This window comes from Cydia strobilella, chromosome 17 (assembly GCF_947568885.1).
Source record: "Cydia strobilella chromosome 17, ilCydStro3.1, whole genome shotgun sequence".
NCBI classification, from domain to species: domain Eukaryota; kingdom Metazoa; phylum Arthropoda; class Insecta; order Lepidoptera; family Tortricidae; genus Cydia; species Cydia strobilella.
This window is the reverse complement of record NC_086057.1, coordinates 4948970-4969154: the sequence shown is the minus strand read 5'-3', so window position 1 is coordinate 4969154 and position 20185 is coordinate 4948970. Positions and strand designations below refer to the sequence as shown.

General features: G+C 36.7%; 1 protein-coding gene across 1 annotated transcript in view; it reads left to right on the top strand.

Annotated features, from left to right (window-relative positions):
* Nucleotides 1–20185, top strand: part of LOC134748815 (lachesin-like) — a 90664-nt gene that overhangs the window by 9786 nt on the left and 60693 nt on the right. The window contains exon 2 of the mRNA XM_063683621.1: nucleotides 5359–5705. Within this exon, the coding sequence (XP_063539691.1) occupies nucleotides 5591–5705 (115 nt within the window). The 5' untranslated portion in view covers nucleotides 5359–5590. The remainder of the gene's footprint in view (nucleotides 1–5358; nucleotides 5706–20185) is intronic.

Sequence of the window (20185 nt, the reverse complement as noted above, 5' to 3'; positions counted from 1 at the left end):
CAGGATAGAATTCCGGGTGTTGACTAAAAAAGGGCTAAACGCGTTTCAAGACTAATTCCTTATTAGCTGAACACTTCTATGATAGTTCACTGCATAATAAGCTATTAATATAACACTTTAAACAACATTAGCAGCATAAATTAAAAAACAAATCTTGAGACGACTTCGACATTTTGAAGTTCAACGGGAAATCTAGTTTGAATCTGAATGTTATCTTTACAATTATCTATGTCATGCTAAGGATGACTCACGCTAGACCGGGCCGGGGCCGGGCCTGAACTTACGGCGCTTCGTTTTCTATGGAAAGCACTACATGATCACCGATCAGCCGTCATAGAAAATGACGTGTCGGACGCCTCGGCCCGACTCGGCCCGGTGTAACGTGAGTCGTCCTTTATGCTGCCACTGCCATATTTAATAAGTAATAATAAAGTAAAAAGTAAAACTGCTACCTGACTCCGCTAGTCAAACTTTTTTGTGGAGCTATGTTCATATACTATGTATTTGTAACTTATTTATTATTATAATAAATAAATAAAATATAAAGATTCAACAGTTTTCATTGCGTGGCACAACCCGCCCTCAATCAAATATGACTTATGTTACATTCTAAAGCCATTAAGGAAGCAATCAGGGAACGTTTTATTTGAACCGCTTACATTTTTATTGCGACAAACATCTGTCTGTACAACTTTTTTTTGGTTTCACGTGTGACAGAAATTTGATATATTTTGTCTGTCCGAACTTGAACTTGTACAATTAAGTCGTTATTTATAAACATCTTGTAAACGTGTTTTGGTTAAAATACTGTTAAAATAAGTTACTTGAAATGAGTTTAGATTTTAAATTTTAACGTAGGTATTAATTTGATAATAATGGCAAAACTAGTGTAATATATTATGTAAATGTTTTATTTTTATAGCAAAAATTGCATATGAAGTGTTTATTCATTTTGAAAATATATTGTTCTACAGTGAACCAATAAATCTAAAAGCACTCTACAAAACAACGGAACTTAAGCAAATAAGCGGAATAATTCCAGAAAATGGAGCTTAGGATTGTTAATAAATGTTAATGTTTCCCCCGCGCGCAGTAAAGATAACCGGGGGCTCATTCAGAAACTTTAATTTTGGTACCAATTGGACAACAATTTTATAAAAACGCTCGCAATCATTATAATAATACCTATAGAGAGTAGTCCACTCTGAAATAGACATTCTTAGAAATGTTTCAATATCAAAATACATATTATATTTTTTATAACTCCTTGATAGGTTGTACAACACACAATCAAGAAACTGACTCAACTGCGTGACTGATCAACGTTAAATACAATAAATACCTATGACGGCAGCCGCTATCATATTAAAATTTAGCATACTGCAGTGCGAACACCACTTAAACAGTTAGCTTTGTAGGTGATATCTATTGCTAAAGCATGTATTCTGTGAATACGCACACATGAATATACGAGTACATTTCAAACTGAAAATATATAGGTGCTAGGTATTGTATTTTGCCTCCTGAATAAACACTGCCCAGAAATGTATGCATTTATGAATAATAATATTATCTACTTAATTACGGATTCAGAGAACTCTTGTTCACAGAAGTGCAGTGTATTAGTCTAATCAAAGATGGGATTAGTTTGCACAACTTATAATTTTACGTTTATATGCGAGTCAAACAACTCGTACGAGTAAATCGAACCGCCGGAGGGGGCCGATTTTTTAATTTCGAGCGCTCGATTGTTTTCACTCGAAAATCTGTGGAAAACGGCGAATTGCTATTTTTGAAATACGAGCGATAGTAATTGGAAATCTAGTAGTATTGGCCACTCGTTTTCAATTCTCTTAAGTAGTAGAATTCAAATGTCTAGTAGTGAAGATAGTATTGAAGGGGGCCACACGATATCGAGCGCACAAAAATCTAAAATCGGCCCCCGAACTATATTCAGCTTTACCGTGCGTTTGTTTTAAAACATTCAACAGTTATTATTCGTACTTAAGTAGTTGTTTTTAATTTAATACACCTTGTCTAGTACAGTAGGTACATAATTATTCATACAAGATGACAGAAATACAAAGTTTTTGTTCAATTGTATTGTAATGTAGTACGGGCAGGTTTCCGCAACTCGACGACTGGCGCCTATTTTGCGTAAGCTTTTGTTCAAATTGCTTTTGACTTTGATTGTTAGGGAATTTTTAATCACAAATAATTATATCTTTTTACATTTATATTTTAAGTAATTTAGCACTTGTTAATAATATTATTATACTTCTTAACAACATTATTGTATAAATAAAAGTCAAACTAAGTTTAAGCTTCATTGATGTGACTATCATGTAACAAGTAATAGGCGACGGCTAGTAAAGCAAGCAGATGTCCCTAAAGAGTTAATTATGTTCTAAGAATAAGCGGCGATGGCTCCCTCGGGAACGCTCGCTTTTGTCCTTTTTATTTCTGTACTACGTTACAGGGAAATTTGATAAACATGCCTGCATATAAACACTCGTAAACTGCAGGGTTTTAATGCCTACGTGTTCGATCGTGGCGCCGCTGCGGGACCCATTATTCATTTTAAAGTTGACAAGTCGTGGTGTAAAAATTAATGAATCATTCTTTAATCAATAAATAATGCAATAAATAAAAATAAATAAACACTTTACATTGAAAATAGAGTTCACTATAGGTATTCTATAACTAAGCCAATATTTTGCAGGAAAAAATGGCATGGGGCTTAAATTATGTAAGTCGAAACCATTTAATTACCTATCACATAAAATTAAGTATAAATTTGAAATTAGTGCCTAGCTTTCTTAATCAATTAAGGATGTTAAATAATTAACATGGAAAAAACGGGACCCTATTACTAAGACTCCGCTGTTTGTCTGTTCGTCTGTCACCACGTCACCAGGTTGTATCTCATGAACCGTGATTTTTGATTTCTGATTTTTTTGCCGTTTTTTGCGTAATGGTACGGAACACTTCGTGCGCGAGTCCGACTCGCACTTGGCCGGCTTTTTAGGGTTCCGTGCCCAAAGGGTAAAAACGGGACCCTATTACTAAGACTCCGCTGTCTGTCTGTCTGTCCGTCTGTCACCAGGCTGTATCTCATGAACCGTGATAGCTGGACAGTTGAAATTTTCACAGATGATGTATGTCTGTTGCCGCTATAACAACAAATACTAAAAACAGAATAAAATAAATATTTAAGTGGGGCTCCCATACAACAAACGTGATTTTTTTGCGTAATGGTACGGAACCCTTCGTGCGCGAGTCCGACTCGCACTTGGCCGGTTTTTTAAGCTTATGATGATTATCGCTGTGTCTAAGGCTCACAGAGCCACTATTTAGCATTCAAAAAGATTTAAAGTAGGAAAAATGTATAAAGTTTATACATTTTACATACTTTAAATCTTTTTGTCAAAAGCTTTGGAATTTCCCTTAATGTTTGTACTATGAACATTAAGCGAAATTCCAAAGCTTTTGTCCCTTAGAAGAACACTAGACTACATATTTACGATTCTATAGAACTGTGAAAACGGAAATCCTATTAAGGAGCTGTCCTTCAGCCCTCGGCGTCCTCTCGCGCTAGTGAATGGGAAATTGTAGGTACTTACTGGGAAATAAACACATGTCTCGGGAATCGTTTTGTTCGATTTAATTACGAGTAGTTTACAGTTTTGGGATTTCAAAGAGATATTGTTAAAAAAATAGATAAAGATAGATAACAGATATGTTATATTTTTTAACCAATAAATGATCGTATCGTATCGTATCGTTGTGAAGAGAAAATTTAGAGAAATGCCTATAGTGCCCCCTTTGCCCTACCGTTTACCCCCTTTGCCATTACCTTTTGCTTTGCGAGATTGGTATTTGTTAAATAAATTATTACTTGTTGCTCCAGCTGTCCAGCACATTGACATGGGCGCTTATAATTTTTGTCAAACGAAGACTCAAAGACACGCAAAGGGAAGGAGCAAGTTAAGTTCGGAGTGTCTGCGAGATCAAATTACGAATGAGATGTTCCGCAAGAGAACCTTTAAAAGTCGCCATGGTCATTTAGCATACATCGGAGTTTTAGGTGCGGGAATGATTTCGTGTATTTACAACTTTGTTTTTGTGAAATAATTACCAAACTATGAATAAAAAATATTTCTCTTTAAATTTCTCTTTGTACAGTTTTTACCTATTTTTTGGCTAGTGTAAAACATTCCCGCTTCCAAAACCCCGATGTATCTTAATTAACAGGCGTGCTGGCCAAATTGCTCGTAGAATCTATGGCCGGAGGAGGAAAAAATTAAGTTGTAGTTATAAAAATAGTAGATAGGCGATCGAGTCAAAATAGCAGGAAAACGTTACAAAAGGACAGCTCGCAGAGGGTTCTTAAATAGTGAAGACATAAAATCCGGAAAAGGACGGCTTTCTACGGATATGACGATGACATCGCTGATGGCTACTGGTTGCTATTCACTAGACAGACAGATAGCTACCTACTTTCAACAAAACATTATAATTATCTAAAGTACGCCCTCCGTCTTCTTTACGTCACCCAAAATAAAATAGGTACTTTAAAGAAACTAAACAAAGCAACTGAATCAACAACAATCACACAGTACTGCATTGCCCATGGGATCGCTAAGTAAAACAATACCTTGATTGCTTGGAGGATGGCGGGTATAAAATGGAGGCGCTCACGCAAGTGCTCTCTTTCACGTAATGCTGCTCCTATAAATGTCTAACCCGGACCTTTGATACAGACAAGTGGAGGAAAATGTTCCTACCTTAAATCATAGCGGCTTAGTACGGCGCAGGATAAGTGTGGCGCTTTGTGATGGTCAGAAAATTTGGCAAAAAGTGTTTAACTTTTATTAATCAAGTAAAATTGTAGGCTCAACTGCGGTACTCTACTAGCACACATCTGTTAAGTGATAAAATGTGATCAATTAAGATTGGGTAAGAGTCACACAAGTAAAGTACTTATTACAACTCTGATAATCTTTCTGAATCTAATAGGTAATAATTTTTCCATGATATATCATTTAAAATCAACCTAAATTGATCACAATTAATTTAAGAATATGTAAAAGTTTATTTACCTCACAATTCATCAAAATCATGTTTTAACAAGAGGTTTTTCTCATTTTTTATCAGGAAAAATCTCTTTTTTTTATTATTATTTGGATCTGATATACATATATTATATCCCAAAATAATACTTCTGTTAAGTGTATTATTTTGTTCTTAAGTTCTACGTTCTACTTACCACCTTGCCCTTTTGAAGCCTAGCTGTAACAAATCCAAACGTACTAAATAACCCTCCCCTTAACTAAGACGTTATCTTAATTGTTTCAGGTACCCAACGGCGGATAATTTCATTAAAAGTGTAGCAATCTATTTAGTGGCCAAATAAATTACTTTTATTGCGCGTCATAAATTAAAGACAGCCGATGTCATAAAAAAGTGTGGGCCATAACTGTCTGATTTCGTTTATCTCGAGCCACGTTTGTTTCTGAGAACTGTGCTGTGTTTGTGATAATGCGAGTAGCTTCCATAAAAGGCGGCGTTGCCGATAATTCCAGTAGGGATGGGGTGGGGCCATAAAATGGAGTTATTTTTCTTCCGCGGAGACAAGATGCTTCTGACGCTCTACTCCGCGCTGCTTCTCTGGAGAATCGACTGCGTAGTCGAGAGCACCAAAGGTAACTTCTATTTCGCTTACGGAATTTTTTTATGCTTTAGCGATTTTAAGGTTATGTGTAGCCTTTTTCGTTGGTTTTTTGTTACGATGTTAGATTTATGTAACCTGCGGAGGGTTCAGGGTTGATGAATGTTTTGTACTTGTAAAATTTAGTATACCGATAAAGGTCTCACTTGTATAGCAATATATATATTATATTATATAAAGAAACACGTCATTTTAATTTAAAGGCTTGAAACATTTTACGATGTCCGATCAATATCAATGCAATGGCATCATTAAATTCCTGGAATGGGCTCATTCAACAGCAATTCCGTTGGATACCGGCCGCTTTCGGAATTAAGTATTCTAGCATTAATCCCGTGCTACTCCATTTATTCAGTCCAAATTTCTGATCCATCCAAGTTTGATGTATGTAAAAGTCTTTTTTTATAATATTGTCTTCGGTTACCGCGATAGTTACTAATGAAATAAAACTATGAAAACGGATTATATCGCGTATATTGAATTTATAATTCATCCCGACGTTTCGAACTCTTTACAGCGTTCGTGGTCAACGGGTGACACCGGGGTCTTTTTTAATGTCATTTTAATATCAGTTTATAAAACTGATATTAAAATATGCCTATTATTAATATCAGTTTATAAAACTGATATTAAAATATGCCTAAGCAAGCGCAAGCTGACAAGTATGTTTACGAGTAATAATTTCGTTAACACAAGTACTGATGCATAGCTCGCAATTACCTTCGAATCAAGCGAGATAACCTTTACAGCCTTTAACCTTGGAGAGTACGAAACAATAAACACGCGTTTACGGCGGTAGTAAAGCGGCGGAGTTGAGAATACAAATCAGATTTCGTGACGCAAGCATAAAACATTTTGGCTGTACAAGTTGTACGGAAAGCGCCACTAGTCCTCGCCCCAGGGAGTGACAAAATGTAACGAAGCGAGCGAACCATCCTTTTACCCAAATACATTTTTCGCCTCGCATGGGGCGACTTGTCTTCAGCTAGATTATTTATGTTGTCTCACCGTTTCCTTCGAGGTGCGACGAACGTTAGCCTGGAATCGTAACGAGAATAAAATTAATAGATGTGACACCTTTGAAGTTGGGATAATTTATTTTGCGCGACGGGGTTTCTGTGTGTTGCGTTGGTGAAAAAAATAAGTAATATTTGTTTGATTGTAGCCTTTTATGCTCGACCTAGTTTAGGTTATCAACTATAATCTATCATAAAAATAAATAAAAAAACAGTTCCAAAAAATAAAATATAATAGTAAAGTTTAATGTTTAGGTTGTTAGTATTTTTGACAATTTATACTAAAGCTACATTGGAGATGAACGACGTAAGATGTCCTATTTTTACTTAACGGTCTCTACCATTTTAACTATATGTAAGTATATGTATTTGCGTCGATTGGAGTCACCTATGAGCGAAGAGCGAACGAGTGAGCGAGCGAAACCAAGAGCCTTTTTGTAATTACCTTTCGACGAAAACGATTTCAACAATACCTATTATTGACAAAAATAATCAAATTACCTCCTGTCAATAATCAAATCAAATTATACTCCGTTTCGACTTGTTTCAAACAGTACTTAATGTTTTACTTATCAGTATTTAATGAGCGAACAAAGTAATTTAATAATCTTTACTGCTTATACTTAGTAGTAACACAGGATCTTTTTCATCCAGGACATTTCATCTACGTTTTTAATGTAACCAACAAAGTATCATGTATTGTGATATTTGTGATCCTAAGTTTCAATGGCTTCAACTTTGTTATTGTTTCGCGTTCGTAAAAAGGAATTGCTACCGAACAAACGTTTATATTATTAAGTAAATTTGTTGCCATAATCTTTGTCTAAACATCTTATTGGATCCTATGTAAATGAGCAACATTTCATGTGCGTCTTTACCTTACATCGAACATAATACCGTCTTTATTTTGTTTACCTAACAACATTAAATCAATCACGTATTCAATGAAACCTGTATCAGGAAGATCCAAGGCGCTTGGTTACCTTCGTGGAAAAACTCGGTCTGTGGGCAAAAGCTTTTCACTAATTCTAAATTTAAATGCATGAGATTGAATGGATTCACGCAGAGTGGATCCGGTGCGGAGTTTTCCGATTGCCAGTGCTTATGTATTTAGGAGAAAAATGGAAACGTTGTTCAAGGGATACAAAGTGCGGTATCAATTGATTTTCTTGAAAGGATTTATTTCCCGAATTCTACACCAAGTCAGACGACACGCTGTTACGTCGTCGCCCAAATCTAATGTTTAATTTGTCTTTGATTTTTATTTGTAGTTTTGTTTCCTTGTATTCTTATTTTGTAGTTTCACAGTTCCTTGGTTTTACTGTAATGCTGGTTTTACTGTAAAACCAAGGCACTGTGAGGTATTACTGTAATGCTGTGTCACTTATTTGAGTAATACATAAAATAAAAAAATAAAAAAATTTCAAACAACGTTTTCTAAAACTGAACTCATCTGTCGTTGCAGTCATAAGGATTGTCTATAAAATAATTATGCCGGATGTACACATTCGTCGAGACACCCTGAGACAGGCCGAGAACGAGTGTGTACATACTGCTCCCTCCTCGTTTCGCTCTTACTTGTCTCGTCTCGCCGTTCTCCGATTGAGTCGGAGCGGTGACGAGATTCTTGGCGAGAGGCTCTCGACGCGTGTGTACCTACAGCCCTCATTACACTGTTTACATAATACAATACACATTTTACAATAAAACTGCTGCGTTTATTTTATAAGTTTATGTTTGTTTATTATGAGGCTGTACACACTTGTCGAGACACCATGAGACAGGCCGAGAACAAGTGTGTACATACTATTCCTTTCTTGTCTAGCTCTTCCTCGTCTCTTCTCGCGCTGGTGCTGAGACTCTCGACGAGTCAGTGTATACAGACGGCATTACAGTTCACATTTTATTTGATCGATAGTAACGTAATTATCACAGTCATTGGAGCGTAAATATCACAGTCTAAAGTAACGTCAAGTCATCAACGTGACACAGCGACATTGAAAATATCAAGGCCCGACCAGACGGGACAATCAAATTGACAATTTGATAAGAAAATTAATTGGCGTCAATCTCATCCAGCGTACGCTCGTACATAATTTGATCAACAATTTTAGATTTACGGTTACAAACACGCGCTCGAAATTCAAAAATTGCCGTCAAATGCGCATACTAGCGTCGAAAATTTGCATTTTTGCGACCGCGTCTCCTGATTTGATCGGTTATAATTTTACAATCAAATCAAGTCGGATCGGTGAGCCGGATTGTCTGAAAAAACGACCCGACTGGACACCCACATAGAGACAACAACCTGTTACTGTCACTATATACCTAAGTAGTCACAAGAGGTTATGTTGGTAAACTTGCGGGTTTTACAATATGTAATATTATTTTTTATGTTTTATAATTTTTAAATAATAAAATATATAAACAGATAGGTATTATTTCGTATTCTGAAAACATGTTCGAGGTTAGAAACGTCGGAAATGTCTGGGATAGTATTTATAAGGAAATATTTATCAAAAACAGGGCCAAAGAGTAAAGGGGCCCACTGACTATCAATTCGCCGGACGATATTGGCCTCAGTCAGTGTTGCAAATGCAACTTTTTATTTATATAAAATATTCCTTGCAATAGCTAAACGCAGCCGTCGGGCGCGGTTAGTATTCGGAGGTTTTTTTAAAGCACCAATAGGAGCGCCCTACATAATTTGTATCGCGGCCAATTAGAGACACCTAAATTGAAACCACCTTTTTACTGTTCAATTTCGCTTAATCACTCTGTCATCAGCCTCCATATAACAACCACCACTTCTACATCTTTTAACCGTTTTGTCAAGGAACCCCTTTAACCCTTGAAAGAATATAATCAGTTTACTTCCAATCAAAGTATTTTTATTTGAGTCGTCGAGACTTGCACGGCGGCTACAGTCAGTTAGAACAAAAATTTGACAGTTCCGAACAACTAACAGGCCGATATCGTCCGGCGGACTGATAGTCAGTCAGTTGGGCACCTTAAAGGGGCCCACTGACTATCAGTCCGCCGGACGATATCGGCCTGTCAGTTGTTCGGAACTGTCAAATTTTTGTTCTAACTGACAGGCCGATATCGTCCGGCGGACTGATAGTCAGTGGGCCCCTTTAGCCTCTTATTATTTAACGGTAAGTAATTTATGTTAGTAACGCTAATTAAGCTTCACCTATCAAATGTTTGATGTTACCTTCTATATAATTACTATTATATGTCTTATCGTCCCGTTATAATAAGTTTTCTATAGCAGAATATCCTCTTTTTTATTTACACATTATCCTTTATTTGAGTCGAATTTTAATAATTATAACATTGAGTATTTTTGTGCGGGCAATTCCAGCCAGTCATTGCACAAAATAGAACATTACCCAGCAATATCCATTTTTAGGGTTCCGTACCCAAAGAGTAAAAACGGGACCCTATTACTAAGACTCCGCTGTCCGTCTGTCCGTCTGTCCTTCTGTCCGTCTGTCTGTCTGTCACCAGGCTGTATCTCATGAACCGTGATAGCTAGACAGTTGAAATTTTCAAAGATGATGTATTTCTGTTGCCGCTATAACAACAAATACTTTTGAGTGGCATAAACGTGAGGCACTTCATTCGGTTCTTGTCTGTTTGTCTGATTTAATATTTTGTCTTTTTATTAATTATAAAACAATTCAAGTCTCGGAGACTCTTTACATCTCTGGATAATTTGATGATCTTTTTTATTATTATATACATTTTATCTCTGACACCTAGAGACTTTTACATCTCTAAACAATTTTAGTACTTCTGTTATTTGTATAGTTTTTATTAGTTTTTTTTCTTGTGTAATTTAACATTTATATTTATGTAATTATTTTTTGTAATTTTGGGTTAATTTTATTTTTTGTAAAAATTGACATGTAAAAGTGCCCCTGTGGCCTATTTGCTGAATAAATGTTTGATATTTGATGTTTGATGTTTGAAATACTAAAATGTACGGAACCCTCGGTGGGCGAGTCCGACTCGCACTTGGCCGCTTTTATATTTATTTACACATTACCCTTTATTTTAGTCGAATTCTAATAAATATAACATTGAGTATTTAATTAACTGCGGGCAATTCCAGCCAGTCATTCACAAAAAAGAACATTACCCAGCAATATCCAATTTTTTTACATTTACAGCCGACAAAAGGCCCAAAGTGACGAAAATTACTTAGTAGGAGACGTCATTTTTATAAATAAAACAACTAGTGATGTGAAAAGCACAGATGTGTAGTGCGTTCGCCGCGTTTTAATAGCGAGCTGTCGTTGACACAAAGTGGCATTGTGTATTGCACAAACGAGCCACTGGGGTGAACAAAAAAGCCCTTCTAATTGTTTGCACATTTCGACCCCTTGAGATTTAGCACGCTAGGGACGAGGGATCGAGGGCTGGGGTGTTGGCATTGAGCACGTGATAGATGAATTCTCAAATTCGATTTTGCTTTGGGTGTTTTGATACATGGGTTCGGGAAGAGGTGATAGATTTAGTAATAATGGTTTTGATACGACGGATCATACTAATAACTATTTTATTTGGAAATATTCATTCCCCGGTGACATAGTCGTAGCTTAAAAATAAACGTGTCAATCGTATTTATATGTAAGTCATAATTTTACAGAAGATTGACGTTTAAAACAACACTTGCACTGCGTGCTATCAAATCCGTTGCAGACTTTTCTTGGTCTAACTCTAGAAACTTTTATATATATATTTTTTTATGATGAATAGGCAGGCGTTTGACCACGATCCCACCTGATGGTAAGTGATGATGTGGTCTACGGTGGAGCACGCTTACCTATGAGATACCTATTAACTCTTGCCTTGAAGAGCCCCAAATGGTACTCATTTACCTATAACTACAACTATTTATTCTGTGGTTGAAACTAGATTGCGTCCCTTGCGGCAAAATCTGTACACTAAACAAAAAGGAAAATACTACCCTCTATTACCGATCACTTTTCCATCAGCAAAACAATAAGTGCTCAGCGAAAATAATTATACCGCGGCTCGGTCTGCTAATCGAAAATTGCACGCGGGTGTTTGTGAAGCCATCTCGACCAGTGTAGGCCATCGCCGGCCATTGTGCTCCAAGTGGCTGTTTCGGCCTCATTTTTTCCCGAGTCCCTAACAAAGGATTGAGAAGAAATGACTCGATATCACCCTTCGGGGATTGGTCAATTATCGCCAACGTTACCTATTTAGATCGAATTTAAACTGTTGTGAGACATACTAACATTAAATCATTTTACGGTTTAGACTCACTTGTTTTAGTCACTCGCGCCTCGTCACCTATTTAGATATTATGCCGAATAAACGGACGGATAAATAATTGGTACGAGCCACGGTTTACACTCGCTTTCCCCGCCATTAGGCCAGTCAAATTAGATTTTTTCAGGAATTAATTCCCAGCGTGCTGGAAATCGTCTTAATATCTTCATTTGATTCTAATTAGTGTAATCCGCGTTTGCTCCATTCCAGTTGTGGGACTTTTTTCCTCTTTTTAGTTTTTTGCTTGCGTTTCAAAAACGGTACGTCTGACGCAAAATTTGCTGTAATCATGATAAAAATTGAAATCTGAGGATCCGAGAGGTACCTTAATATGAATTCATAGTCAAAGATTGTAAAAAATGGTCGCCACTGTATTTCTTTTTTTTTGTATAATCGTATTAAAATCCGATTTTTTTCACCAGTGTCTGATCCTGAACCCTTGCTAGTAGTGACATTGTAATTGATGGTGGGTTCCTTCCACATCGGGTGGTTTTGTCAATCCAAGGTAAAATGTATCTCCCAAGGCTCCGAAAATTTATCCACGCCTCCTGGGATGGAGAAAACTCGGATTATACGCATTTAGGATCAAATTTAAATTCAAATTAAAATGATTTCCAGCTTGCTGGGAATGAATTCCTCAAAATGCTTGTTTTGGATCTAATTTGACTAGCCTAGTGTTCCCCGCTCAGCTCCCATTATGCAATGCTTATGATTATGATAAAATATATTCTGTCGGACTATTGACAATAATTAACTTTTATGTGTAGTGGGTGGTTTGAAAATGTGATGTCTACCTCGAACTTTAAATGCACTTTTCGTGGGGTAGTCACACAAATCTCTGTTTTGACATTTTGCTGGGACGTCAGTTAGCCGCGACCACGACCAGTGAAACCTGTGTCGAAACGTCGGTAAATAAAGGTAACAAAATAAATTCGCGATAGACCCGTTTCTAAATGTGATTTAAAATATATTCTATTGTCAGAAATATAAAATATGTACTTACCTTTGTACAAAGACAACTTAGTTTGTAACAAATATTGGTTACTCTGATTATGACGACATTGTATTAAAATTTTACCGTTATTTTTAAATACAGATCCTTGCACCTGTACTCTGATCTTCTATCTTTGTAATAATTTTATCTGAGTGTAATTCCGATATTCGTCAATCGTTCCATTGATTAAGTACAAAACATAATATTCCAACAGAAAGCGGTTATACATTCACAAGGGCGTTACAACATTAGGGTATCGGCTGAAATGTAAATAAAATACATTTATATTCGTATGAAATATATACTCGTATTGAGTATATCAAATTCAAGAACAGGAGCAGGTAATAAACCTACAGGTTTTTCCTGAATTAGTCATGTTTTAGCCGGAAACTTATTTATCATGATAACGAATATACGTCGTATAATATAACTGTGCCAACAAAAGGAAATCCGATACAAAACAACAATAATCGTTCAGGTAAAGGTAAATAAAGGTTAATAAAAATATGTATACCTGTACAAATAGATGGGATGTGTATAATAATGAATATCAGCGACCCTTCTAACTTCTGATTGATCTAGGAATTATTTATTTCACCCCTGATAGGGGTCGGTAATATGGCTATAAATATACTGACTTTACTGACGCATAAACAGACCTACTCAGATAAAGGTATTCTACGTAATTTATTTCTGTCACGTATTAAATGGAATACTTAAAGAATGTCTTTGTTTGTGAGAAACGATCTTGATCTTTCATTTGATTTATATTAAGTAACTAATATTGTGGAAAAAGTGCAGAAAACATTCCTCCGGTTCGTGTATAAGAAAATATATAACCGCTACCCATTGTTATACCCAACTAACTTTTTACTGAGTTCTCTGGGTCTCAATTCATTAGAGGTAAAACGCAGCTCTGACCTTCTTTGTGTCAACTTGTGTTTTGCGTGGTGATACGAATTGTCCCGAATTGGTAGCAATAATCGTAAAGCTTTTTGTCCCATTTGTGCCCAAAAACCTTCTTACGCCGCGAAATACAAATCTGCTCGCTATCTCGAGAACGCGTAGTCTCGCACAGGAACTCCCCCACCAGCCAACCTTCAATAAGGTCGTAATGAACCGTAATAGCTGTCTTGATTACGAGTAGGTATACACGCGCCAGTTTAGAGCATTTGGACATTGTCCGATCCAATATCGAAAGATACGACTACAAGGAAGCAAAATGTAAATGTTTTTTATATTTTATTACACAATTGATTATTGTTTGCCGTTCAAAAGAAAACGTTAATGCAAAAATAAAAGGACTTAATACCATAGGGCATTTTCTGGCAGCTGTTTTTCTCCATAGGTAGGTCACCCGACATCCAATATCGCATCGGACAATGTGAAAACGCTTTTTGTATCGCTATCGCTTCGACAACGAAACGCTTTGTGTCTCTATCACTCTTCCATATTAGTGCCACGGTAACAGTTGCGTTTCGATCGCTACGGAGCGTTAGCGATTGGCGTGTTGGCTACGCGGCCAGTTCGGACAAGGTCACAAATAAATTGTTTGTCAAAGGGTCAAAGCAGTTGGCATGGTTAAAAGATGCCTTTACGCTTTTGGTATAGTTCTATTCTGAATCATAAAATTTGTCCGTTTAGCGATATTTTTGATCTTCACTATAGGTGCTTTCCTACAGAATACCAACGATTAAGCTCAACATAAAAACTTAAAATTTAACGTGGCAGTCACATTAATGATATTCCGGACCCGCCTCCGGTGTCTGGGTCGTATTTTTAATTAACTATAATAAATTGGCAAAATGTCAGTACTTCAGAAAATAATTTAATTTTACTACGCTATCCGATTTTTATTCGATAGGTAAATAAATCATTTTAATTACGTATCAGTAATTAGATACTGCGCAATTAACAGTCGGCTCAGAGGGCCTACCATGAACGACGTTCGTCGTGTTGCCTCCCTGTCACACTTACGTACGAATTTACAAGTGCGACAGAGAGGCAACATGTCGAACGTGGTTCGCGGTGGGCCCTCAGCTACTCAGTTAATTACGGCTTTATAAAATTTCAATTCATTGGTATAAGAGCCAACGCAAAATAGTAGTTATATGTTATATTGAATTTAGACACGTTTTTTGGGTTCCGTACCCAAAGGGACCGTATTACCAAGACTCCACTGTCCGTCTGTCTGTCACCAGGCTCAGGTCAGGGCTATAACCGCGAAAATCGGTTCACAAATTGCGGGCAATTTTTTTTTGTCACTAATTACTCCTATATTAGAGTAAAAGAGAAAGATCCCCGCAATTTGCGAATTTCGGTTTTCGCGGTAACCCCGCAGACCAGGCCAGGGTCTGTGTCTCATGAACCGTGATAGCTAGACAGTTGAAATTTTCACAGATGATGTATGTCTGTTGCCGCTATAACAACAAATACTAAAATAATAATCTATACGGAACCCTCGGTGGGCGAGTCCGTCTCGCACTTGTCCGGTTTTTTAATAAAGGGTAAATGTCATGGAACATTTTAACACAGAACCTAGACTATATAGTTTGTCAAATTACTGTCTCATTTCAAACATAGACAGAGAATCATACTATCTTTGTCTTACACTAGTACTAGCACCCAAAAGAAAAGGATGAGTATAGTTTTTTTGTTCTTATTTACTGACAATTTGGTTTGAACATCTATATTTTGGCAGACTCCAAATATAAGTATTAAAAGGTTTGGCTCGGTACAAAAAACCACAAAAACGTCAAATTTTCATTTATTTTAAGTCATATAATAGGCTACCTTTACGTGGCCGTAAAGTTTTAGTGATTGAGCCGAGGGTGGTACAGGCTTTGTGAGCAAACTCAAAACTTCTCGACAAAAAAAACTATTCAGTATATAGAGAATCTATTAAAAATGCGACTTGTAGAGAAGAACATCCGGACATACGAAAAAATTTTTGCCCAAGCTATAAAAATATTGTACCCTATCGACCCTAAAATAGTATGAAAATCAGCTTCTCAAGGCAACATTTCCATAATTGTTTCACCATTCTCAAACAAGGAACTAAACAGGGTGATACGTATTACTGGAACATATTCTTAACGCTCTCTGCATCGCACCCCGGAATCTTATGAATTAGGGGCGGCAGCGCGGACAAAGATCACAGGACGCCCTGGCTATTAAGTTTGATATAGCGAATGCCGTCTATTCATCCACCCATGTGATATACATATGTAATTAGTATTCTACTAAACTAAAATACTCGCTATTCTAATAAGTAAATAATTAAGTAGGTATCTAACTACTATAGTGGAGTATATGCTATTATGTACTAGGTACTTATTAGATTATTTTAAACCGGGTCACTCACGTATTATTAAGTCGAATAGCTCGACATGTTTCAGTCCAATTTACGAGGACCGTCTTCACGGACCGAAACATGTCGAGCTATTCGACTTAATAATACGTGAGTGACCCGGTTTAAAATAATCTAATATGTTTGAGTCTCACGGGAGTTTTATAGGTACTTATTATTGAGACGACGGGAAAATATTGATTATCTTTGATTCGTCGTGAAAGAGCCCTTGTCAAGCCTTGTCACTCTTGACGGAGCGGTACATAGTATTGCTATACTTATATTTTTAAAACACACTTACATTCAAGACTGACTACAGTGACTACCTATAGAAAGCTAACCTCATGGATAGAACTCGACCCTCCCTGTTAGAACATCGATACAGCGAATCCGGGCCAACAGGGAATCCGTTTAAAGGTGTAATAAATCACTTGCACTCTGTATTAAACTCTGTTAGGGGCAGTCGGGGGCAGCCGTGCGTATTGTCTGCGCTTGATTCAGATTACCACGCATAGACCAGTTTTCACTTTTCTATAAAAGCATCATGTGATCACCGATCAGCTTTCATAGAAAAATAGGTGTCGGAAGCCACGTCCCTGGCCCGGACCGTTCTAGCGTGCGTCAGCCTTGATCCACGCTCTTACCACATTTTTTATAACCAAAACAAATAAGTGCACATCATAGATACAAAATTTTTGGTTGTACATATATTAATTATAAGAGCTAGCAACTCTATTATAGATTTCGTATCTATCAATGCATTTGCATATCGAATATGATCTGGTCGTATTAATTAATTACATTATTACACCAAGTTGGCGATATAACAATTTTCATTTAAGATTATTGGGTATTAAATTGGCCAATCGAATTATTATTTTATTGTGTTGGATATAAAAACAAAGCCTATGCATTATTATCTAGCTGGAGCCGATTAATCCATCTGCATTTTTATATACTATTCTCTGAAGAATTTTTTGTAATATTTACACAAACTGGAAACGTTTGGTCACAATAATTTATTGTGAGCGCCTATTTATACTCAGAATCACTGGCTATTTAGGTACCTAATTAGTTGTTTCACGTGCGCTATCTAGTGGATAAGTGATCTACAAAGCTGGCAGATGTGCGGGGCATTCGATTTAGGGAACGCCTAAATATATCTATATTTCGATAGTAGTTAATGATGCGTAGCGATAATCCAGATTACGAGTGGCAGTATCTATTTTGTCCGTAGTGATTTTGTCTGTTTACGGCACAAAAAAAAGTTATTTCTGCTTTTTGGTTTTTGTGCAGGGTCAAGAACGTTCCGGAATACGGTAATTTTCTTGTAAACTGTAAAAGCTAACGATTTGGGTACATTGTACAATTAATATTGTCGTACAGATTTAAGAAAGGTTTGAACATGCCTTTGTATAAGTACAGTCGCCATCAAATATATCGGAGCGGCCGAGGTGCTCAAAAATATCTGAACACGCACCTAGCGCCTTGATAATAGAGGCGTGTTCAGATATTTGTTAGCACCTTGGCCGCTCCGATATAATTATCTGATGGCGACTGTACAAGGGTCTAGTGAAAGTAAACAAGGCTTTCAACATTTATTTCATGTTATCTACAGGTAACTTAATTCATGCTAAAAAGTTTTTGACACTTAAGCATATAAAATTACATAAAATAGCAGATTAGTATAGCTTGTTAATAATTAATAATAATAATATTATTCACCACCGGAAAGCTCAAGGAAGTGGCTTATTTAAAAAGCAAAGTGGTTCGCTTACCGGAGGGTTTTGTATTTATAGCTTGTTAAATTTTGAGTTAAATTTTGTGAAACATATATTATTACTAGCTTTTGCCCGCGACTTCGTCTGCGTGGACTTAGTAACCCCAGCTAGAGTAAGAATAGCGCCTGGAGAAAATCTTATAGCAATTATTCAATTTGAGCATATTATGCACACAAATTAGCAGACACTTCATTAATTATCTCAATTCCACCCCGCTTTTTACTTTCTTAAGGGATGATTTTCGGGATAAAAACTATCCTATGTCCTTCTCAGGGACTCAACCTATCTCTATGCCAAATTTCATCTAAATCGATTCAACGGTTTAAGCGTGAAGAGGGAACACACAGACAGACAGACAGACAGACAGACTTTCGCATTTATAATATCACATTATTATTATTTTATTTATGGATTACATATAAGTTATAATATAACCCGTGCTGATCATAAAATGCGGGAAAATATACCCGAATAATACGCAAGTAAGGGTCGAATTTTCCGAGAAAATAATGCCCTATTTGAGCATCAAAGCCATACGATGAGATGAACAAGGTAAATAATTCCTGAGTTTAGTGGGATGGCCCATTATTCTCGATGAACAGGCCATCTATCAAGTGGTGGGGCTTTCAGCGACCATAATTAACGTGCACCTAAATATCCACGGGGGTAAACGTGGCGTGAAATATCGGAAAAATTGACAGGTTTATTTTTTAATTTTAGCAATAGACGAAGAAAGAATGATCTGCCGTTGACAGTTTGGAGTGATATTGGTGCGGCTTTAAAATGTCTTCCTTGTAGTGAGGGCGTAATAAACTTCAACTTTAATTGTCTTCTGATAGGAATCGAAAGGGAAATTAAATTTAAAAATCTATGAAATGTGTAATTTCGCGGAAGGAGTTGAACTAACTACTAGTAATAACTTGTTAAAAGAAAACTGAATCGTGCCAAATACCTACTCTGCAATTGCTTCTTTTTAGACAATGATTTAAGTTGAAGACTCTTAAGTGCCAGTCGCACCATCCGCACTAGACAGACTGATCAACCTCACCCGGCGCGCCGCGGCGGTTTACTATAAAACTTTCCATACAATACAATTTAGCGAACTCTTTAATGATGACACACAGTTTGGTGCAACCGACCCTTCTGATCCATGTATTTGTTTATAAAGGTTACATGGGGATTATAAAAGTATGTACCTAACTGTAAATTTTCCTTTAAAAATTAAGTTGCCACTATCGCTTCATTACGTGAGATAAAATAATTGGAAGTTTCACATACCTAATCCATCACACAATATATAATTCGGTCAAGTTATGTTCTATTGTATGGACATTGAACTTGACCGAATCATATATTGTGTGATGGATTATGTTGGATATAATTTGTTTGTCTTCCCCATGGAAGTCAAACAAATTATATCCAGCTTGAAACGAATGGGTACGGTGCTTCAGTGGTAGGGGAGGGAACGCTAGTGTGCGTAAAGCACCATACCCAAAGGTGTCATACTGTATTAGTTTATAACATAATTTGACCGATTAAATAAGAGGATTGGCAGTGATATCACCCGGTTCCCACAGCATACAGTATCCTGCAATATTGTACGGCATTGCTTTCGTACTACTTTATAATGCCGTGAGCCGTAAAGCGTCGTGTTATTGTCCAACGCTTCATAACGCAACTTCATAAAGAGTTGCTGATGTGGTTTAGTAACAAACATATTTCTCAAAATATTATGGCAATTCTATTCATTAGCGTTTGTTACACGTGAACACGGACATTAGCACTCGAACTAATGCGAGTGCGTAATGATGGGCTAATCAAACGTGCATGACCGTTATTCCCAAGCCACTGCTACTTTGTAAGTACGGTTGTTTAAGTAAACCCAGCGAAGTAGTAGTTTGCTGTCAGTTTTATGACGCTATACATATATTTCAAATCGATCGGCATAAAATGACAAATTTGAATAAATAAAATTTTGAAAAAAGTTTTCACCGCCGATTTTATGGA